At 35.3% G+C, this 25,027-nt stretch overlaps 1 protein-coding gene across 4 annotated transcripts in view; it reads left to right on the top strand.

Moving 5' to 3' along the window:
* The window catches only part of LOC149793220 (uncharacterized), a 56,441-nt gene extending 34,464 nt beyond the window's left edge, over positions 1–21,977 (top strand). For 3 of the 4 annotated variants that reach the window (XM_089967185.1, XM_089967186.1, XM_089967184.1), the window contains exons 9-12: positions 2,172–2,347; positions 7,053–7,161; positions 10,073–10,155; positions 21,705–21,977. In XM_089967185.1, coding sequence (XP_089823311.1) covers positions 2,172–2,347; positions 7,053–7,161; positions 10,073–10,155; positions 21,705–21,872 — 536 coding nt within the window. In that variant the 3' untranslated portion in view covers positions 21,873–21,977. The remainder of the gene's footprint in view (positions 1–2,171; positions 2,348–7,052; positions 7,162–10,072; positions 10,156–21,704) is intronic. The other variant, XM_089967187.1, reaches the window with a different exon arrangement.
* Positions 21,978–25,027: the final 3,050 nt, after the last annotated feature.

The following is a 25,027-nucleotide window of genomic DNA, read 5'->3' on the forward strand; positions in this document are numbered from 1 at the left end:
ATTTTCAAATTGAGACAAATGTTTTGGATACATTGTCAGATATGGTCACCAGAACTAAGAAGTATAGAAACCTTTAAATGACCAGTCAGAAACCACTAAACAGTTTGACCTGATGTGACAGAATGCATTCAAGAGGTTTCATTCCTTCCAAGCCAAATTAACACTGAATAGAATGTGGCCAGCTTTGGCAGAAAGTGTCATGGCATAGGGGTCTTCAACATAGGATAAATTATGTTGATTTGTCATAAACTATGGATGATGTTACAGTCTAGAGAAACCTTGAAACAATTGTTATCATAACTTGCAAACAATGGCATCCAAAGAAATTTCAACAGTATCCTACTGATCCAGATCTCTTGCCGCCAGCTGCTTTTGCATTAGGCAAATGTCAGCCAAGTGAGTCATCTTAGGCATTCTTGATGTTGAGCCCATGGTAGTGAGAAGCATGATGGTGGTGTCAGCATCAGTAGTTTAAATTTGTATTCATGTTTTTTGAAATCTCATTTAGAGGCCCCGAGTGGCCGAATGGTCTGAAGTGCTCTCCGTTACGGATCACTGCCATCTCACCTGTCTGCATGGGTTCGAGTCTAGGATTCGGCTAATGTGGGTATGTGAGAAAGCTTGCCGGTAGCTTCTCATGGGTCGGTGGTTCTTTCTGGGGTTTCCTGGGTTCTTCCTCCGCCATTAATACTGGCCACCATGTATAGCCTATCGTGTGATGAAAAATGGCATTAAACCCTACAACAACAACATCAAAACTCATTTCTGTTTTCTAAACTCTCATATATTCTTATTATACTTGGCATGAATCATTATGATGCTAAGAAATTTCATTTGTGAAATTCTTGCTAGTTCCGTTTACTTTATGGTCAAGATCCCAGTCAATGAAAATACACTTTAGGTTTTGGCTCAAGGTTTCTCATTTCCATATATTTCCTAAACCCCTTTTTATTTCCTAAACCTCTTGATGGATTTTATTTATACTTGGTATGAATTTTTGTGAAGATAATACAATTAATTTTTTTAAATGCACATATGCCCCATGTATTACAAGGTTTGTGTTTACGTTTTTCATCCCAAGTACCTTGGTGGGTTATGACAGTTTATTTGCTGATGTGTATATTTGTCCCTGTGGCCATTGGTTAAGGTAACAAACAGAAAACTTTAAAAAAACATTGTGTAAAGGTTTTGGTTAAAAATTGTCATCTCCATACATTTCCTAAATCCCTTGGTGGATTTTTAAAAAATACATTTGATGAATCTATATGAAGCTAAGGCATTTGATTTTGAGCCATGCATGCTGTATGTTGTTTTTTTTATATTCAGGGGTCAAGTTCCCATGTTTTTGGTTATTGTTTTGGATTTGCACTGTTGAAGGTATTAAATTTCATTAATTACAGGAATGGGTACAGCTTTTAATTTGATTTTCTTTGTTACTGACCATGTACAGGTGTGTATATGCTCATAAGGAGGTGCAGTATTATTGTAAAAAATTGTTGTTTTCAAAACATCCATACCAGACTATGTCCCCAAAAATGGATTCTGGATAAACATGCTCACTAGCTGGCATCTCTACCCACTATTAATTAATACCTAATTACATGAGCACATACCATGTGTCATAGTTTACATTTGTCTAAAGTTGTGCAGTTTAGCAAATGGATAAAACTTTTGTCAAGCCCACAATAATGAGAAAAGGAGTTGTAAACAGGTTTATATATGTTTTGGTTGAAGTTTTTCATTTGCTTTTGTGCCCAATACCACTGTATGGATTCTGTTCATATTTGACATGGATTAAAATGGAGCAAAGAAAAATCATTATGTGATGCAATCTTTTTTGTTACTTTGCTCTTGAGAGTCAGCAGTGAGTCATAAAAGATAAGCACTACAATTATATTTTGTTGTTGTTTTATTTCCTAAACCCCTCATTGGGCTCCGTTTATACTTAGAATATCTCATTTTGATGCTGAGACAATTCATGCCTCAACACACTCATTTGCTCCTTTGGCCATGGAGTCAAGGTCACAAGGTTTAAATCAGTGCTTGGATTGTGGGTTTGACACAGTCCCAATTGTTACAGGTGAGGGTAATAACAATAACAACAATAACACTTCAGCAACAATAATGATGGTGATGATGATAATAATAATAATACATTGTGTTGATTCCAGAAGCGGGAAAGATAGCTTTAAACATTATCAAGCAGCAGCAGGATTTGAGTCAGGACAGTGCTGACTTGTCCACAGAAGAGATGACTGTTGATGAGACAGTTGTAGAGAATGAGGGAGGAGATGTAGAACCAAGCCAGGTGGGCTTTCAAGACAAACACTTTAAATTTGGATCAGAAGTATATACACTTTAATTCTTACTTCAGTAGATGATGTATGCACCTGTCATTTTTCTAACGCATATTTTTTTTTTACAGTGAAATTTCCAAGATGTGTATTCTTATTAAAAATTGTAGACATCTTAACCCCATCTGATGTCACTTGGTCCAGATTGATCTAACACTGTAAAAAAAATCTCTTTGGACAAAAGCTGACAAATGACATAATTTTCATTTTGTCATATTCTATGAATATCACATCAGAATTGAAAATTTTGTGCACAAGTTTTGAATCTATGGGCACAATCACACAAACAGAAAGGAGTGGGCACTAATTTTCATGAATGACATGTGCTTTATTTCCAAGTAATATAGAAATTACCTGCTTGTGCTTCAGTACAGTATAGCTATTGTGGACTGCTATTTCCATTGGTTTAATGGTAGTTGAGGAATGCTGAATTTGGTTGAACTGACAGTTACGTTTCTTTAATAAATGAATGTGTCTAATCCCATTGTGCTGAATGTGATTAGATGTTTGGTTCATTAAAGAAATGGCAGTCAACAAAGTTATAAAATGCAGCCACTGGATTGCCTGAATTTACTCGTTAGCGAAAAGGCGTCAGAATACGGTACGAATAAAGTAGTCTGACTTAACATGTGCGAGTGTCAATATGGGCTGCCATCTATGTGATATATGCTTGAAAATGTAACCTCTAGTTTTCCTGTCAGTGTTGGAACAGAGCTCTACAGTACTGGTTATTATAGAAGTGAGACACCCCCCCCCCCTTATAATTACCAGGGTCAATGTCATATTTTGTTGGACTACCAATATATAACATAATGTGCATCAGCAGATCTTAATCAATGCTGTTTAGTTCTATTGATGAATTTGAATGATTGATGTTATACTGTGAGTAATGATAGCTATACTTAATGTTCAGCTATAAGTTGGCTCGCAATTACTTGTTCTTTGAAAGAACAAGTCTGTACGAGATGTGTTATTGGAGATTCTCCATTTCAGCTGTACTTAATGTGGCAACAAAGCTGAAACATTCAGTGCTGTTTCAGAATTTAAGGCTGGGCATATGAGTAATTGACTGTGTGGTGGAAATTAGCCTGGATACAGTTTTTTACTGGCAGGTGTATAAAAAAGCTTTTAAAAATGCAGCTAAAGAAAGATTTTCATTTTCATATTTTAATGCCATCCAATAAAAGGATACATTACATCCCACTGTATTATCTGTATTCCAGAGTAATATCCAGACTACAAGGACTTTAACTAGTGGTTTATTTACAAATACATGGTCATCAATGGTGGATGGATCAATCAGGTTTTGATGGAATTTATCTTGATATGTAATCTTCCTTCCTTTCTGTTGTACATCTTAAAGGCAATAGTTGTATTAAACTTGTATTCCAGTAAGGATGATATTCAAGTGTTGGCAGTGTTTATGATGAATTCCACAGATGGCACTCTGATAGAACATTTGATGGCGGAGTTACTTTTGGGATGCTGTCATTATGAAAGAAAATAATGTCACACTAATTGACATCGGCCTCACAAGTAGCGTTTGTAGTTTATTATTTTGGTATTGACTGTTCTTATTTTTCTCCATCAAATACCTTGCCTAAAAACAAAAACATTTATTGTAACTTAACCTTTTACCTTTGAATCCAACTCTTCCTGAAAGAGCTTGGAGCGCTGTATGTTTTATTCTTTCATATTTCTTTAACAAATGTGGCTTATGTTATTGACTCTATTTCTTGTGTCACAGTCTAATAATGCTCATCTTTAGCGATCACAAAGGTTTTTAATCTTCCTTGCCTAATAGCAAAAACATTTTTGTAACTTAATATTTTACCTCCGAATCCAACCTTCCCTGAAAGACTGAAATGGATATTTATGTTTGTAATACAGGCAAAGGGAAGCAACTCTTACAGATTAACTCCCCATTCTACTTCCTAGTAGGTTACATTTTATACCCCTATGTGCTATAAACATGGACCTTCGGTAATCGGATTTTATTCTGTGTTTAAATTCAACCAAGTTTTTTTCATTCCACTGGTGTGACAAGTCAAAATGTTACCTTTTGTGGTGCACAGAACATTTCTATAAATTCTGATGGATTTATATTGATTCATATGTTTGGTATTATCATTCTGGTTGTTAATGTCACTTACTAACATACAGTTTCACTGGTGGTAACATGTTTTACATTTATTTAATAATGTATTTGTTATTATGCACTTGCTTCTTTTGCTTCTTCTGAACAGGGATGACAGCTAAGTGCAAGAACTATAAACAATTTAAGGTCATGGAGAATGGACACATGACATATCTAAATGTTCAGTTGCTCATTGACACACATTATATAACCTTACAAAGCTGTTTAGTTACAAATACTTGGTCAAGTGTTTTGAAAAAGCTGTTGAAGGTAAATTGTATTTCTTCGATAATACCTCATAGCTGCCAACCCTCACGAATTTGGTGTGAATTTCACGACTTTTTCAGTGATTCACGGATTCACGCCGTAAGACAAAAATTCACGAATTTTCCGATCCTCAATTTTTTAAAATCTTTAATAAAATAACCGATTTCCCATTAAGCGCTAGTCGTGATATTCGCAGTTGCCGAAACGGTCCGGTACCGCTGGTCACGATATTAGTAGATCTACAGCTGATTAGTACAGTTGGCCCGGTCGCAAGCATTTTAGCCTATTTAATCTATATATATAAGAGCAGTTTTACAAGTGCTTTTCAGAGAAACTGGGGCCTAACCGGAAATTTGATCCGCGCATGCGTCAAAACACTAATTCGAGTTACCGTTCAGCATCGCATGTAAGATTTTGAAAACGTCTTCACCACCAAGGAAAAAGAAATGTATTACTCAAAAAGTGAAGTTTAATTTGGAATATATCAAAAATTGGCCGTGCATTCTGCCATTAAACACTGATATTCATTCATGCTTTTTGCACTCAGTGTGCCATCGCAGAGACGATGTAAGGTTGTTGTTGTTGTTGTAGGGTTTAACGCCATTTTTCAGCACACGATAGGCTATACATGGCGGCCAGTATTAATGGTGGAGGAAGAACCCGGGAAAACCCCGGAAAGAACCACCGACCCACGAGAAGCTACCGGCAAGCTTTCTCACATACCCACATTAGCCGAATCCGAGACTCGAACCCACGCAGACAGAGGTGAGATGGCAGTGATCCGTAACGGAAAGCGCTTTAGACGATGTAAGGAAGAATGTCGGTTGCAAAAAACACGTAGAAGTTGGGAAAATTAAGAATTCGCAGATTTCAGCACTGGAATATTTTAAACCATTGGCGGAAGACCCGCAGGCTGCCAACGCTTAAGCATTATTTGTGAGTTTTCTTGTGTCGAACACAATCTACCTTTATCAGCTGGAGACCATGCTAAACATTTGTTCTGACATATGTTCCCGGACTCGAAAATCGCTTCCAAATTTTCATGTGGAAGAACCAAAAATGCTGCAGCTCCTGTGCATTCCTCACAGCAACAGTGACAGCGAAAGAGTATTTTCTTTAGTGAGGAAAAATAAGACCGACTTTAGGGTCTCCTTAGCTGCAGAAAATTTGCCAGCAATTTTAGTCCCCAAGATCAACCAGCAGGCAAGAAGTCGGAACTGTTTTTAGTGTTTGGAAAACAAATTTATGATCAAGCAGTTGAGGAAGTTCAAGTCTGCCATAGTATCATGTCTTGATAAATAAATATTTCTGCATATATGTAGTGTTTTATTTTTATTTTGCGAACTTGATATAGTGTAGTATTGACGGTCAGAGTAGTCAGAGTGGATGGAGTTATTGTCATGGTATTTTTCACGAATTCATGTCCAAATTCATGACTTTTTATCCCTATTTTCACTAATTGTGAGCCTGGAAGGTTGGCAGATATGATACCTGATCACCTTACTAAAAATCCCTCCTACCCTTCCCCATAATGCAGACATTCTATTATAAGTTTAGCTCAGTTGAAAACTGCTTACATATGCGTGTAATGGTAGCCACCTAGCTGGCAGAAAGGGAAATTAACATGTAAGAGTTGCTTTCCTTCATCCGCATGATACATAGAATATGATATATAGACACAAGGAGGGGGTTGTCTTTTTAGGAGAGCTGGATTTGATTGTAACAGAAAGTTATCCTTATGTTAACATGATCAGACTGGTATTAATGGAGAAACATAATTTATTAAATTTGCTGAGATTATGTTTAAACTAGTTGTACAATTTATTAATTGTCATGTGAGCATTTACCAGAAATGCATTTTTCTTGTGTTTGTATTTAAGCCAGAACTGCATCATTTGTTGTTTATTTTTTCACCATTTACTGTTCCCATGAATCACTGGTTTTTACTGGGGTTATACTTTACCAGTTATACTGCCCGTCATTATAGCCTATTGTGTCCTGAAAAATGGTGTGAAATTGTGCACTTCATCATACAGCTATCAGCCTCTGAAGAAATCAAGATACACTAGAAACCCTCCATCCTAAATGGCATATTAATAAATTGAAGTATGGTACCAAGAAAAGCAATATTTCTTCAGTCTTCCCAGCTCAGTGTGAGAGAAACCAAACTTTATATTTGCATGTTTTTAATGTTGTATGTTTAATAACCAACAGCTTGGTAGTGTTTCACTGACTATTCCATCATCTTGCATTTAGTTTCAAGTGAAGACGTTAATTTACTGCTTCCATTTCAGAAAGTGATAACCATAGTGTCAGAGCATCATGATGCGTCGGAAGAGTCAGATGATGCCGTTCTGGTTACCTTGGATGGAAGTGGTGATGCAGTTCCTGATGATGAATTGGGTATGTGAGACTCTCTGGCAGCAGTGTGAGACAAATGACTAGATTGTCATTATTAATGGTGTTTTAGATCTATTGTTGGCATATGTTTCAATAATGTATCAGAAATAGTGTCAGTTTAACTATAAACCATTTGCCCATATTAAAAACTAGGATATAGTCAAAACAATTGTAAACAAAAGCTAAAACAATAAGACTTTTTATTTTCCTCCCCAGTGGTTAATATTGATTGTATGTTTTTTTTATAAAAAGGATAGGGAGATGAAAACAGGAATACAGTGGCTTCATATGTTTTGATTTGGAAAAAGACAGGTGCAGATCACAGGGATGGGGAGAGATAGTTAGATACATATTTGGGCACTTGATTTTGCAGACCAGAACATGAGGTTGTATGATCTTCTACAGGTGGCTTAATGGCTCACTATTTGTTTTACAGTATTTAGGGACTTGATGATTGTTATCATCTGAGATGTCATGGTATGTGTTAGTTGTTGTATTAATACTGAAGACAGGTCTGTTGATTTTGGTATTTTCAGAGTTATCCGTCATCACAACATACTAAAGTTCACATCATTTACTTTACAGAGCTGTTTACTGCTAAGATAGTACTTTTGTTTTGGGGAAAATTCTGCAAAACATGTAAATTTTAAGGGCAAATATCTCCTCATATACATAGAACATGTCAGAGTCCTGAGAGAGACACAGTTTGCACACAACTTTAATTTTGTAATGAACATTTGACAGGAAAATAAAGAAAGTGTTGGTATTTATAATCACTCTGAATAACATGAAATCGTCATACAATCTTTGGTTAGTATAAAAGTGGGGCTGGGGGTGCTGTGATCTGAGCAGAGGATTGGCTACGCTATAAATAGACACCTGTGAGGTTTTTCAAAACTTGTTGCAGGATAGACCATCTGTCAATGGTGGGATGATAGGCTATAATCAGGACTTTGCATGATAGACATTTGTTAGGATAAATAGGTCTGACTTTGAATAAATTTATATTTTAGCAAATACATAGTTTTCTTACCCAAAGAATTGGTATAAACCATTCTAATGATTCAAAAAGATGATTAACAAAATGTCTCACTAAAGCTTGAAGTCAGAAGTTTTGCTTTTCTTTGAATTTGAGTTCCCAGAATTGAGGTTATACAGTCACTAAACATGAGTTTGTGGTCAGATTGAACGTTTTGTAAATGAATACATTTCCAGGCCTTGAGGTTATACAATCACTAAACATGAGTGTGTGTGATTTGGATTTGGATTTTTAACGTAACTTTAACAATTTTTCAGTCATATCGCTACGATGTCTGCAGTGTGACAATTTTTAGTGATGTCTAGCACCGGGGCATCATGTTGCAGACATGTAGCGTGATGTCCCACCCAGTCACATTATCCTGACACCAGGCCGACCAGTCCTAACACTAACCTCATAATGCTGAGTGCCAAGTGTGGAAGCTGTTGGTACCATTTTTTAAAGTCTTTGCTATGACTTGGCTGGGGATCAAACCCATGACCTCCCGCATCCAAGGCAGACGCTCTAACAATAGGCCACCGGAGCGGTCACTAAACATGAGTTTGTGGTCAGATTGAACGTTCTGTAAATGAATACAGTTCTAGGTTTTGAAGTTATACAATCACTAAGCATGAGTTTTTGGTAAGAGTCATCATTTTTCAAAGTAATACAGTTTCAGGGAGGACCACTACAGTGGCCTAGTAGTTAGAATGTCTGCATCAGATGCAGGAGGTCGTGGGTTCAAAGCCTGGTCGAGTCATACCAAACACTTATAAAAATGGTATTAACAGCTGCCTCGTTAGGCGCTCAGCTTTAGGAGTTTAGTGTTAGGACTGGTCGGCCTGGTGTCAGGATAATGTGACTGGGTGGGACATGATGCTACATGTCTATGGCATGATGCACCAGTGTTAGACATCATATAATCTGCCACACTGTAGACATCATAGTGACATAAATGAAAAATTGTTAAAGCTACTTTACAATTGCAAATCACAGATGCACACAGTAACAGGGATTGAGGTTATACAATCACTAAACATGTGTTCCTGGTCAGATTCAACAGTTTAACAGCTGTTAAATGAGTACAGTTCCAGGCCTTGAGGTTATACAAATACAGAATATGAGTTTTGGGGTCAGATTCAACATTTTGTAAACAAATAATATTCCTAACTGCAGATGATTTTTAAACTATGAAACAAAAGTATGTTGAAAAGTACTCCTACACAATTTTAAAGAAAATAATACTCTGGTTTTCTTGAAATTGCACAAGTTTAAAGTCTGAGTTTAAACATAGAAAACTTCAGCCTTACCTTGAGTTTGTGGTGATAAAGACATAAGCAAAATTTGTGTTGAGACTTGTCAGTTCTTATATGAAATCATCACTATGAGTATGACATTCTAAAAGTTTGTATTTTGGCCCTGGGACTTTATTTTGTTCACTGGTTGGTCAGTTCCTTAAGTTTTTATGAAACATATAAAGTTTTTGTTCTTGCTTTCTTTAGAAACAAGTAGAATTATGAAAGATAAAAAGGTTTGATATCGGAAAACAGTAATATGAAAAAACTCTCAATGAAGAGCTTCTTGCATCTTTTTAAACACTGAATATTGTATATGAATTACAATTTGTACTTGTTTTTGTTTTTAATAAAGTTTATGTTCAGTCTTTAATTTTCAGGTTGTTAGGTGAAATGAAAAAAGGGTTTGGGTAATCAATAAAATACATTTAGTGGTAACAAATGAAGGGTGTGGGAAGGTGGGTGCATACAAAGATTTTGATCAGCTGGTGTCATTATGATTAGGGTTTTTTTAAGCGTCATGGTTGTAGAGTGTTAGAATGTTGCATTTCAGAAATATTAATTGCATCTAGCACAGGCCATATTCTTTTATTGTCAACAGAGGAACCAAAGCATAAGAAAATAAAGCTGGACCCTGATGCCACCTCACAGGAGGCTAGCCTGGATATTGATCACTTACTGCAGGTATGTTCATGTTTAACCTAGCTCATATATGACCTCCATACTGTGAAATCCCTCAAAATGGAAAACCCAGCTGTGAAAGAAAAGTCTCTAAGTGCTTATGTGACAAAAGAGAGAGAGAGAGAGGTGGGGAGGAGAGATTGTAATTATGAGAGCATCAGTGTCTTTGTGTGTATGAGTGCACAAATGTTTGAGAACTGTAATTTTTTTCCCATACATATTTAGTGAAGAATGTTAACGTGTTAAGGCTCGAATAAACAGCAACACAAAAAGGAGTGAAAACAAGCTTTGAAAAAATAGAATAATTTATTTCCCTGGAAATATTCTGTAAAAATGAAAAATATGAACTTAAGGTTTTAAGAATCAAATCCAAGAATAATCTATGAATAAAATTTGTTTGAAGTCCTAATAACAAAATGTTCTAATGATTTCAAGTTTGAGTCCTGGCGAAGAATCCAAGATGAAAGATGGTGACATATGCTGTGATCTGTAGTGTTGGAGTCTACAGTTCCTTGTAGAAACAAGAGATATCAATCCGATTTTGGAAATCTGAATAAATGTTTATAAAAGCTGTCCTAGTTCAACAATTTCATATAAGTACACATATTTTCCAGGAAACAAAATCCTTTTGATTCAAAGTAATTTGAAATAACTCCAAACGGCACAACAGTCGCTCTACAGTGTACTAGCCCAACTACTACTGAGAATATCTCTCCAAAACAAAGGTTATATTGTATTCTAGAAAATCAAAAAGGGGGTCACATGATCATGTTCCAGAACCTCGTCAAAATTATGTACTTTTTAAAGATCACTTACACCCAGTGTGGCCCTGACGAAAACCAATTGTTTTACTCTAAGAAATAAAAAAAGAGTTGTTTACATCTTAAACACGTAGTCCCATCATGACCTCGACAACAACCAATCATTTTAAAATAAAAATAGAACTTATGTATGTGGTTGCTACTAATTTTGAATCAAGGTCAGGATCTAGATCAACACCTGGTGTTTACAAAAACGAACAGCCAAGGTCAAACTATTTTCTGAAAAAGGTATCATCTCTAGTGAAAATATTTACATTACAATAGCATGTAATGAAAAATAAACAAATTTTAAAACTTACAAACAAACAATTAAATTGAAATAAATATATATATATATATTAGATCAGATATAATTAAATCAAATATACATAACACTTCCCCGATAAAGAAAAGAAAGATTTATGAGATAAAGCATTCTTTTCACCACAGACTAATTATACATGAGGTTAAAAAGAACTCGTATAAATGACACACAGTGTACATGAAATAATACATTGTTATACACTGGAAAGTGCATCTGCTATTAAATTATCTTTCCCCTTGATGTGCCTGATGTCAAGATTATATTCTTGTAACAACAAACTCGACTTTAGTGGTCTTTGAATTTTATTTTTCATCTTGCCGATGAAAGTAAGAGGGTTGTGGTCACTAAGTACAATAATCGAAGAAGGAGCATAACTAAGGTAAACTTCAAAATGTTGTACTGCCATTATCAAAGCCAAGCATTCCTTCTCGATTGTTGAATAATGTCTTTAGTGCTTATTTAATATCTTAGAAAAATAGCACATTGGATGATCAATACCATTTTCATCTTCTTGAATCAAAACTGCTCCAACCCCAACATCACTTGCATCAACAGACAGTTTAAATGATTGGCTGAAATTTGGAGCTGTAAGAACTGGCAATCTTTTAAGTATGGCTCTCAACTTGTCAAAAACCTCCTGACATTTTTCAGTCCGAAGGAACTTGTTTTTCTTACTCAAAAAATTTGTCAGTGATTCAGCAGTTACAGTAAAATTGGAACAAAAGTTTCAATAGTAACCGGCCATACCTAAAAATCACATCAGTTGCTTTTTATTAACAGGCACGGGAAATTCAGAGATAGCCTTGACCTTAGCATCTATATGTTTAACTTGTCCATGTCCCACGATGTGTCCTAGAAAAGTTACACATACATGGCAGAACTCTCAGATAAATTAATTCTCATCATGCATCTGTGAGTTTGTCAAAGAATTTCCGAATTGTTGCCAAATGTTTTTTCCAGGTGTCGTTGTAGATGATGACATCATCAATGTAAGCATCACAATTGTCTGGACCAGAGGTAATCATATTCATGAGATGTTGAAATGTACTTGGCGACCCTTTCATCCCAAATGGCATTACTTTATATTGGTAATGTCCATCTGGAGTCACGAATGCCAAAATTTCCTTTGCTCTTTCCGTTAGTGGAATTTGCCAAAATCCTTTCAGAAGGTCAAATTTGGTGACATACTTTGTATTCCCGATCTTATCAATAGAGTCATCGATTCTTGGTAATGGGAATGAATCTATTTTTGTCACTCTGTTTACCTTCCTATAATCAGTACACATGCAGAAAGTTTTATCTGGTTTAGGAACAAGTATGCATGGTGAACTCCAGTCACTTTTACTGGGCTCTATAAAATCATTTTCCAGCAAATATTGAATTTCTTGTTTCAAGTATTCCTGTTTGAGAGGGTTCATCCTGTATGGGTGTTGTTTCACAGGTTTGGAATTTACAGTTTCATCGTCATAGAAAATTTTGTTGGTTCTTTTAGAAACATCTGGAAATAAGTGCTCATATTCAAATAATAACTGTTTAAGTTCATTTCTTTCTTGCTCTTGCAAATGTGAAAGTTTCTGGTCCAGATCTTTCACAATTTCTGAATTCCAAAGATTTGTCACTCCAGTATCAGTAGAATCTGTTGATATTCCTTCACTTAAATCTTCTTTGAGTGGGACAGGCACAACTAAATTAATTGCATGTTTAACTTGTTTATCTCTCTCAATATAATCATTTAGCATGGTTATGTGACAGAGTTATTTATGTTTACGCCTCCCAGGAGTATTTATGATGTAATTTAAATCATTTATTTTCCTGTCAACTGTGTAGGGACCATACTACTTGGCCTGAAGAGGATTTTGTGGTATGGGAAAGAGAACCAGGACTCTATCACCAGGCTGAAAGCTCCTTTCCTTTGAGTTTTTTCATATCTTGGCTTCATTTTGGATTGAGTAGAGTGCAGATTTGCTCCTGCAACCTAACAAGCCTTTGACAACTTATATTTAAAATTAGAAACATAATGAAGAAGATTAATTTCAGAATCTTCATTAGAAAGAAGTTTCTCTTTCAGTAACTTCAATGGTCCATGCACAGTGTGTCCAGAAACCGGTTCAAAGGGACTGGTTTCAAAGGGACTGAAACCTAAGATTCTTGAACTGATTCCCTAGCAGCAAACAATTGTAAATGAAAGCCTTCATCCCAGTCTTTACCTGTATCAAAACAGTATGATCAAATCATATTTTACACAGTCTGATGAAATCTTTCTAATGCCCCTTGACTCTCAGGGTGATAAGCAGAAGATTTGAATTGTTGAATACCTAATTCATACATAACTTGCTGGAAAATTCCAGACATCAAGTGTGACCCTTGATCAGACTGTACAGACTTGGGAAGGCCAGATTGATTAAAAAAAACTTTATCAAAGCATTTACTATTGGTTTAGATTTTATATTCCTCAAGGAAATTGTCTCTGGAAACCTTGTTGACGCACACATAATGGTCAACAGGTATTGGTTACCTGACTTGGTCTTAGGTAAGAGACCAACACAATCTACCATAATTCTACTAAATGGTTTGTCAAAGGCAGGAATAGGTTGTAGATGAGCCTTGGGAATTTTCTGATTTGGTTTTCCTACCATTTGACAGGTATGACAAGATCTACAGTATTTACCAACATCACTTTTGATTTTTGGCCAATAGAAGTGAGTTAAGACCTTGTGATAAGTTTTATTGGTCCCTAAATGACCAACCAATCGAGTTTCATGGGCCAGACTAAATATTTCCTGTCTGTAAGGTTTTGGAACTACAATTTGATAGTTCACTGACCATTCGTCATCAGCAGGTACCTCAGGAAGTCTCCATTTTTTCATAAGAATTCCATTTGTAATGAAATAACAGACAGGAACTTCAGTAGCTTCAGTTTCATTAATGGTCTTTTGAAACAAACGAGATCTCAGGATCTTTTTCCTGTTCGATGACAAGTGATTGTCATTTTTCACCCTGATTAAAATAAAGAGAATGAGTAGTTAAAAGACGATCACTGTGATCAATACCTTCTGATTGATCCAAACAAGGAGTGAAAGTGACCTCATCAAAAGCCTGACCAATATATGTCAGCTAAAGGATTACTTTCCTTATCAACATCATTCTCAAGAGCTTTCTTTGCCATAGCTCTGGTAACTGCACAAGTTGGGAATAAATCAGGGAATTCTTTTTCAATTGGATTGACTTTCTGATCCAAGGAAGGCTTGTCAGTTACAAGAGGATTAACCACAACCTTGTCTCCAGCTAGGTCGTTGCCTAGTAATAAATGAATGCCCTCAACAGGTAAAACAGAGACTGTTCCTACTGTCACAGGTCCTGAGACTAAGTTTGATGACGAATTTACACAATGGAGAGGAACATTAATAAAGCCGCACTTTACTCCCAGAATAAGAACACTCTCATTAGAAGAAGACTTCTCAGAAAAAGGCAAAGTACCTGAGAATAAAAGACTCTGAGATGCTCCTGTGTCCCTTAAAATTTTAATAGGGATAGGATTGTCCGAATCACCCAAGAGTGATATAGAACCCTTTGATATGAATGGTTCATAATTCTCCATAATAAATTCAGACTGGGGTTTATTAGACCCAACAAATGTATTGCTTTCAGTACATGACCATGATCTTGACCTCTTAGAAATAAGAGCATTTGGAATAGGACTGTCTTGATTCTGATACCTATTTATTAATTTATAGCAATCATAAATAACGTCCTTTTTTTCTTGCAATAGGTACACGTAGGATGAGACAAGAATCTTAAATCAAGCTTCTCTTAAGTTTGAGTTTTAGAAGTTGTGCCAGTTTTTGTTTTAGAAGGGCTTGTATTAGGCTGTAATACTTTTCTGCCAGAAGACAGTTGAGTAGAAGTCTTATTTACAACAGGAACTTTATGAGTTAAAGAATACTCATCAGCAGCTCGAGCAGCATTTTCCAAGGTTTCAAACTGATGCTCGTCAAGATAAGACTTAATGTCACTATGGACACAGTTTTTGTAATCTTCAAGTATTATAAGTTGTTTGAGACTTTCATAATCTCGTTCAACTTTCTTGGCTAAGCACCATCTAACAAACAACTGCTCTTTTTCTCTAGCAAATTCAACATGAGTTTGTCCAGCTTCTTTTCTATAGTTTCTGAAATTTCAAGGATAAGCTTCAGGGACTAACTCATAACCCCTTAGGATGCATTCTTTAACCACATCACTTTGGTGAACTGACAGTGAATTGTAAATATCACTAGCTTTACCAGAGAGTACACATTGTAATAACTGAGTCCAATGCTCCCTTGGCCATTTCAAATTTTCAGCAAATTTTTCAAAACGAGTAAATATTTGTCTACTTCTTTTTCTCTGAAATTGGGCACTACCGTAATATTCTTTGCAAGATCAAAACTTAAATTTGGATTTGAAGTATGAATGTGCTTTTCACTTGCCAATTCCATTTCTTTTATTCTAAATTGATCTTCCCTCTCTTTCTCTCATTCTTCCTTATCTAACTGCATTTGCATTTGTTCTTTTTGTAATTGCATTTGTTTTTCTTTTTTGATGACATTTTAGAAAAAGCTTGCCGATTTCACTAACAATTTCAAAAACATGGGGAATTCAAAAATTAAGAAAACAACAAATTTGAAATATTCTAGCACAAATTCAAAATTATCCTTAGGACAAGGTCCACAATTCTTGTTACATGTTTAGGCTTGAATAAACAGTGACACAAGTAAGAGTGAAAACAACAAGCTTTGAAAAAATAGAATAATTTATTTCCCTGGAAATATTCTGTAAAAATGAAGAAATATGCACTTACGGTTTTAACAATCAAATCCAAGCTTTGAAAAATCCATGAATAAAATTTTTGAAGTCCTAATAACAAAATGTTCTAATGATTTCAAGCTCGAGTCCCAGCGAAGAAGATGGAAGATGATGACATATGCTGTAATTAGTAGTGTTGAAGTCTACAGTTCCTTGTAGAAACAAGAAATATCACTCCTGTTATGGAAATCTGAATAAATGTTTATAAAGGCTGTCCTAGTTCAACAATTTCATATAAGCACATGTATTTTCCAGGAAAAAGGAATTAATCCTTTTGAATCCAAGTAATTTTAAATAATTCCAAACGGCACGACAGTCACTCCAACATAATATCCTGGCTCCTACTGAGAATATCTGTCCAAAACAAAGGTTATATTGTATTCTAGAATGCAAAAAAGAGGTCACATGATCATGTTCCAGAACCTCGTCAAAATTATGTACTTGTTAAAGATCACGTACACCCACTGTGTCCCTGATGAAAACCAATCATTTTACTCTTAGAAATACAAATTTTTTAAAAAGTTGTTTACATCTTAACACGTAGTCCCATCATGACCTCGACAACAACCAATCGTTCACTTTAAAATAAAAATAGAACTGATTTATGTGGTTGCTGCTAATTTTGAATCAAGGTCAGGATCTAGATCAACATCTGGTGTTTACAAAACGAACAGTCAAGGTCAAACTATTTTCTGAAAAAAGGTATAATCTCTAGTGAATAAATTTAATTACAATAGCATGTAACGAAAAAAAATATGTAAAACTGACAAACGAACAATTAAATTGAAATAAATATATATATTAGATCAGATATAATTAAATCAAATATACATAACAAGAATTGGCTGAACAATATATGTTCCTTCCAAAATTCACATTTTTTCACATGACTGCATCACAGTAAACAATCTGAGGAACAAGATCATTTTTTTAATTTACTATAAGTTCATTAGAATTATGAATGATACTCTACATTATTTATATTCTCCAAATAATTCATGATGCTCACAGTTCAAGCGCAGAAGAAGGCTTGGAGCACTTTATGTTTTCTTCTTACATATTTCTTTAACAAATGTGGCTTTTGTTAATGACTCCATTTCTTGTGCCACAGCCTAATAATGCTCATCTTTAGCAATCACAGAGGTTTTTAATCTCTATACAAGATATAAACTTCAGGGTACCTCAGAGTGAATCTGACTTTTAGAATACTGCTTTGTCAGTCTTCATCAGTAAAGCATCAAATGCAAGACTGCATGCATGTTTAATAAGTCCTGATATTTAATTTATACAAAGCAGACAAGGAATAGCAACAATTATAATCAGATAGTAGGCAGAAGAGTTTAGCCTATCTAAAATGATTTATCTACAAGCAGTTAGTTATTAATAAATCATCTTAAACAGTTGAAAGCTGGCTTTTGTATGGTGTATTTTCTGCCCTAATTTGTGCTGGCATGCATGGCTAGTATTGTTTGGACCTCATTTGCTTTTAGATCATTTTCTGGTCCTGATCTCTCAGATCAGCCCACTACAGTATTTGCATGCATCAGGTATTTAGCAGATCAAATATATTTCCAGGCTTGAAATGATTTTTGTTTTGTTTTCTTCATTTCTTTTTAATCTTAAAATTAAAATTCAGTATTTAAAGAAGGAAAAACTCTAGTCTAAAAATTTGGTTTTAAGGTGATTCTGATATACTGAGGTTTTGTTTTTGGGGATTTTCACTGTATTTATACATTTGTGTGGCATGTGTGTGAACTTCATAAAACTTAATTTGCTGTTGGCCCCAGATTTCTGTTGGTTTTTTTCTACCTTTTTTAAGGTTACAAGCATGAGAAATTGATGGGTAACTTCATCTGTGTAGTGCCATTGGAATAATTTATGTTTTAATTGTTTTATTGTGTTAGGAATATTTTAGGTATGTGGATGCATGGAAAATTAATATTGATCAGTGATGTATCATAGTTGGAGTTCAGCAAAATACTTCCAAGAATCAATTCACCTAATAATTTCAAGCACAAAATCCTTTTAAGTATTGTTTTTGTGTCATTTTAAATATTATTAAAATTATTTGAAGATGTGTAAAATTGGATTTTGAAGCATTAGAAATGTAATGTTTGTGCTGTCTTTTTTTCATCTAAAACTTGTGTGAGTGATAAGTAGGTTTGAAGAAGTTGACAGTTTCCTGACAAACCTTTATTAATTGCTGTGTGACACTAGCCACAATAAATTCATTGACTTACCACCACTACTACTATTTCATTCAGTTAGGCTTTGCTGTTTACGTTTGCTGTAGCAGACTGAGTTAGCTTTGATAAACAAAACCTTAAATATTTAAGTATACCAAGTTATTCTGGCTTACAAAACTTCAAAGGGATGTAATGAATAACTATGAACTCAGTTACCAACCCATGATGGTTTGTACTAAAACACATCTAGGTTTGGTGTTGAGCATTAAACCTGTCAAGTTATTTTTGTTGTTGTTATTTTGGGGTTTAATGCCATTTCTCAGCCCAGGATAGGCTACACATGGTGGCCAATATAATTAGTGGAGAAAGAACCTGGGAAAACCCCAGTAAGAGCCATTAACCAGTGGGACACTGCTGGCAGCTTTCTCACATACCTACATTGGCCAAGCCAGAAACTTAAACCCACACGGTCAGAAATGAGATGGCAGTGATTGGTAAAGATGATTGCTATAGACAACTTGGCCACCTGGTATCCCAAGGTTATTTTGTATCGATTTGATAGTTTATGCCTGGAAGCATTCCTATCAAAAAAAAGAATTTGATCTTTTTTCACAATATTCATTAGACAAGTCATATTTCATGCAAAAGTTGTGGAGATCTGGTAATGCATGCCTAGTTACTGACCATCACTTTTAGTCCTCTTCTGTTTTCTGAACTTTGTCCTTCACAATAGTTAGAAAAGTTGCTTGACTATTCTGGCAGGGTAAATTGCAAGACATTTGAGTGAAAATCTCCAAGATAGCTGAAGTTATAGAGACACATTAATAAGTAATTTTTTGGTTATAAAGATACAATTGTTAACTTTGGTATAATAGATTCAGGGCATTATCTTTACTGGCAGGCACATAAACACTTTTTGTTGCACCTGCCAAAAGACAGTATATTGGTATTAGATCAATATGTGTGTTACCTTTTTTGTTTCCACACAATAACTTTAGTTTTACACCTACATTTAGCAAACATTGTGGATGGCTTGCACTTGGTATAAGGAAGAAGATTGTTGATTTAGGGGTTGCAAGGCCAAAGGGCAAGGTGACCTTGACTGAAAGAAGAAAAATAGTTTCTCCACAGTAACTTTAGTTCTATACCCTGGATGTGAACTTAGCCTTTTGGATGGCTTGCACTTAAGGAAAAAGCCTATTGATTTTGGATTTAAACAGTTCAAGGTCAAGGTCACTAGCCAAAACAAATTGTGTGTAATTTGGATTTTTAACATAGCTTAAAATGTTCAGTCATGTCGCTAAAATGTCTGCAGTGTGGCAGTTTATAGTGATGTCCAGCACTAGGGCATCATGCCGCAGACATGTAGCATTATATCCCACCCAGTCACATTATCCTGACACTAACCTCTTAAAGCTGAATGCCTAGTGAGGCAGCTGTTAGTACCATTTTTATAAGTCTTTGGTATGACTCAACCACGGTTCGAACCCACAACCTCCCATATCTGAGGCAGATGCTCTAACCAATAGGCATTTGTCAATGGCTTGCATTTAAGGCATGGAAAAGGTCTATTAATTTTTTTATTAAAGGTCTGGTCATTGTGAATGGATTTAGCACAGTAACATACATCATTTAGTAAGTTCCTTGACCAAACTTTATGAATAACCTGCACTTGGCGTAAGAAAGAAATCAATAATTTTTTATGTCTGAAGGTCCAGAAATTCAAATTTTGATAATAAAAAAGTAATAGTTTCTGCACAGTTAAGTTTAGTTATTATTTACCTTTGGTTCAGGTCATTCAAACTTACTGGTCAGTAATATCCAGAATGAACCATGCTCGTAGTGCCACCATTGAAGACTTAAACTCATTGTGAATATATGATGCTTAATCCATAGTACTCTTGTTCCCATTCCAGTCATTTTTGGGAGTCTGTCCTGCCCCCATTAGTTTGTGGCCCCATGGGAATGCTTTTCACTTTTTAGCTCTTCTGGTCTAGAAGACCTATTGTTTGTCATCCAGTGTTGATGCATCCATTGGAACAAATCTGTGAACACTCTTCATCCTCAACTAATATGAGGATTGCCATAAAACTTTACATGGTGCTACTCAGAAAACCAGAGCAGTCATCTTTGAAAATCTTTTCTCTGTTCCTCCAGAATGGGTGGTCATAATAACCTGGGTTTTCAATGAAAGGTTTCTTATTGGCCGTAAATTAACATGGCACTGATCAGGTCCTTAAGGGAAAGTCACATTTACATCAGGTTTTCACTACTTTCGGCATCAAGAATGTCATATACATGGTTTTGCATGGACATTTGATATGGCCACCACAGTGGCTATCTTGAAAATATTGCTGTTGACTCTTCTCCTGAATGGATATCTTGTCAATGAGTGTGTATAAGACTTTTGATGTCCAGTTGCACCTACATAAAAATGATGTTAATCTGATGTCCTAAATGAGCATCACCACTGCCGCTTGAAAATCTTTTCATTGCTTTTCCTTCTTAAATGGAAGGCTTATTATTTTTCACCAGAATACTTCCTATGATGTTGAGTTGCTTCTACTAGATGAAAATGGTTCTGCTTGGACATCCATATAGATACAACACAGTTACTGTCATTGAAATCTTGTTATTACTACTCATCCTTAAAAGATGGTACTTTATCGTGTCTGGTTAGTCCTAAATGAAAATGATACTAATCTAACATCAGTGTGGCTGCTGTGGCAGTCATTCTGAAAATCTTTCACTACTCCTTCTGAATGGAAAGTCATATTGGCACATGGTTTTAACTTAAAGACGTCTTGGGATGTCTAGCTGATCCTACATGAAAATTCAGTGGATCTTATGTTTAGTATGGCCACCACAGCAGCCATCTTAAAGATCTTGTTATAGCTACTCCTGAACAGAAAGTCACATCAGCATGGGGTGTTTACCATTAGACTTTATGGTGTCTAATACTAAATGCAGCCTTTTTGAAAATCGCTATTGCAATTCTTAATTAATAGAACGTCATGTTGTCATAAGGTTTGCACAAGACTAATTTTGATATCTGGTTGGTTCTGAATGGAAATGGTGCCAATCTGACCTCAGATATGGCTGCTGCAATGAACATATTGAAAATCTTGTCACTAATTCTTCGGATTGGATGATAGGAACATGTATTTTTTGCCAGAAACTTCTAATGGTGTCTACTTATCTGTCTTAAATGAAAATAGTGCTAATGTTACATCCAATATGGCTGCCACAGTGCCTAATTTGAAAAAGCATATCATTCAAGATTATCAATAATAGTTTCAACACTCGACATTTAAAAGGAAGAAATGGTCACATCTTTAAATCTTTTAGGACATTCAAACACCATGAGTTGCAGCTATGACTTTTCCTTTTCTGTTACAGAATAAAGGGGATGCAGACGGTGATTCAGAACTACTTCGTAAGCAGTTGGAGGAAATGAAGCGGCAGGCAGAGTTGTACAAAGAACAGCTAAAACAGAAAGATAAAGATTTAGAAGAATACAAAAAGCAGCTGACGGTTATAACGCTAAAATCTCCTGAAAAATCATAGTTTGTATAGCATGAAGGATTGGTTGTATATAGTCATTGATATTATTGTACATTATTTCATCTCTCATTTATGTTATTATGCACAGTAAAATTAGTGTATAAAGTCTGATATGATTTGTTTTTTATTATTCTTGACATTCTCTCATCTGTCTTCATTTCTCTTGATGGCATCAAAAAAACATTTCAAAGTTTTTGAACATGTTAAATTTTGGAAAAAGGTTCAATATAAGAGAATAAGTACTAAGTGATTTTCCATTTCTTCTGGTGTTGTCAATGCAGCAGTACCTCTTTTAAATGCACCCAACCCACCCATCAACCTTTTGTTGATATGTCAAGAATCCCTTGGCATTTATGAGTTAGTGTTGAAAGGTAATCCCCACTCCTGTAATGCAGCTAGTGGTCAGCACGTTAGTGCAAAAACTCAAGTTTTCCTCTTGTGAGCGGTGACATCAATGGATTTAGTTACAGCATTCTGATACAGTAACTTTAATCCTTACAAACTGGAAAGTAATCAAGTTTTCCTTACTGCTGTGTTTGCTTTAGGTATTCAGTTTTGTCACTTAGATAATTACTGACTTTTATTGCCACCAATAAAATTATCAAGATGACAAAAGCTAACAGCTGAAAAGCCCAGTATTGTTCTCAAAAGTCAGCATGAAATCTGGTTGCCATAAAATACAACTGGTGTGTTAGCCATTGTCACTTCTCTTACAGTAAAAAATGTTCTGGAAAGGGTACCAGACTAAATATTAGTTAATTGTGTGACAAGCTCATGTCATTGATCAATATGGAGCACATTGCCTATAAAGCAGTAAGTTGTTACTAAAAGTGCCAGGTGTCATCTGACAGATGTTCTCCATATTTAAGGAAAAGTAAAAGCAATGTGACTTAATGAAAAGAGGGGGAGTCCTCATGTCATTACTGGGAAATTTAATGATGGGAAGATTCAAATAAACATCATCAGTTGCTTTATAGATTCTACACCACAGAGTGGAAAAAACTGAATGGAATGGAATGGACAACGATGGTTGTAGCCAGACACTGCTATGTATTTTATAAAAATTTCTTCATTTTGGAATTTGCATGGGTTATTTAGTCATTATTCGCTTTACTTGTCATAGACCACATATTCTGACAAGAGTCCTTGGTTCTCTCGTCTCCATATCTGACAAGAGAGGTGAGGTTGCAGGATCACACTCGAGTACTATCAAAGGTGCATGGAAAGTGTTGTAGAGCCCAACAGATTTTCCTTTTTATTAAGCTGGGAAATCAAAATATAACCTCAAAGCCTTTATACAAAGGCACTGGCTTCAAAGCCCATGTGGGTCATTCTGTAGGCATATACTGAGCTCAGTAAAGATATCCACCTGTCAGATTAAAGCGATTTCTGTCAATATTGATTGTGAATGCAATATTTTAACATAATACACAGCATTGGATCATAACTTTTTATGTTACATATAAACACATTGTAGATTTGTCTCATTCAAGATACAGACAAAACTCATGGTTGGTTTATAAGAAATCATAGCATTTATAAGTAAATGTCTTTTATTGGTTTAATTAAATGTGCTGGAGCTTATGGCATGGTTCTGTGGCCATTTTGATTGTGTACTTCTGTTATGTTGTTGCGTACATAAAGCATTGTAGCAAGGTCTGTGCAGCTGCAGCCCAAGTAATGATGCATCATCAGCTGGTTTCCAAATATTTATCCATCCAGTGTAGTTGATCTTACATGAATGCTTATTGTAAACATTTATGAACAGATTGAAATATTTTTTTTATGAGCCTTGGTGATGAATTTTAATAAATATCATTTGGAAAAAAGACACTAATATAAGAGAATATATTGCATGATTAAAATACTGACCTAAGCTTTAGTAAGGTGTTGGACTTGTGACCAGTAGGTTGCCAATTTAGTTCCCACCTAAGATCCACCCAGATTGACTAATTTGATCAGTCCTTGGTAGCACTTTAGTCTCTTTGCCTATGCACATTACAATCTTCATTCATTGCAGTGCCAAACCACACACCAAATCTGGTATGATACCATGGCTTCATTTGTGAGGTCACGATGTGTTATTAAATATGTGTAAGATGGATAAACATTATTGGGGTTATGGACCTAAATAACACAGCAGTCATGTGATAAATCTAGAAAAATCGGTAATATGGTCAAACCTGTCTACAAGTCACCCATTGCTAATGGAGTCAGTGGTCTTTGTAGACAGGTGACATCCTAAGGCAGATTTAACTGTAAAACTTTGCTCATAGCAAATTTATATATTGTTGACCAAATAGCATTAGCATTATTATTAGTAGTACCGTATTATTTCATGTGTATTACTATTAGTAGTAGCAGTATGCTACCAAGATACACGCATTTAGCTTTTAAGCAAAAAAGAAAAATAACAAAATTTAATAACGTAAGTTCCATGCAAGGATACTGTATCCTTGCTTTTTTTTTTTTTTTTTTGACTTTCCAATGATAAGAGGTGTTATCTTCCTCTTCTGTAGGGGTATAATAGTGTGTACATTTATCAGTACCCGACTCTGCTTGTCATTTAATGTATTATAAAACTAATCTGATAGTTTAAATACACCCACATTGAATAAATGAAAACATTTATGTACATGTACTCATTTATATACATTACACACACATACAATCAGAGAAACAGCTCCGAAATAAATTTAGTAAGTGACAGCTAACATAATTATAAAACACACGAGTGTCTTTTTATTGGGGCAGTTGGTATAATTAAGCATGAAAACTGATGATCACACTTTAAACCACTGAGGGATTAAGCAGCTGCTCAACTCAAATGAGATCAAATGACAGATTTTGTTTGCAGCCTTCGATGTTCATGGAATGAAGCTCACTGGGCTATTGTTAGTGGTACTGGTAAAGAGACCATTAGTCTGAGTTTCCCCTGACCTTTCCCACTCTATTTATGAACTTCAACATTTATATTGGGGTGTTGGGTCAGAGTAAATAAATTGCATAAATTTGTAGCGTTAACAGTTTTTCAGTCATATAGCTACATTGTCTGCAGTATGTCAGTTTATAGTGATGTATAGCACTGGGCATCATGTCAGTCCTACCCAGTCACATTATCTTATCACCAGGCCAACCACTCCTAACACTAACCTCTT

The sequence above is a fragment of the Sinohyriopsis cumingii genome, chromosome 8 (genome assembly GCF_028554795.1).
Source record: "Sinohyriopsis cumingii isolate HCF-2022 chromosome 8, ASM2855479v2, whole genome shotgun sequence".
Taxonomy (NCBI): domain Eukaryota; kingdom Metazoa; phylum Mollusca; class Bivalvia; order Unionida; family Unionidae; genus Sinohyriopsis; species Sinohyriopsis cumingii.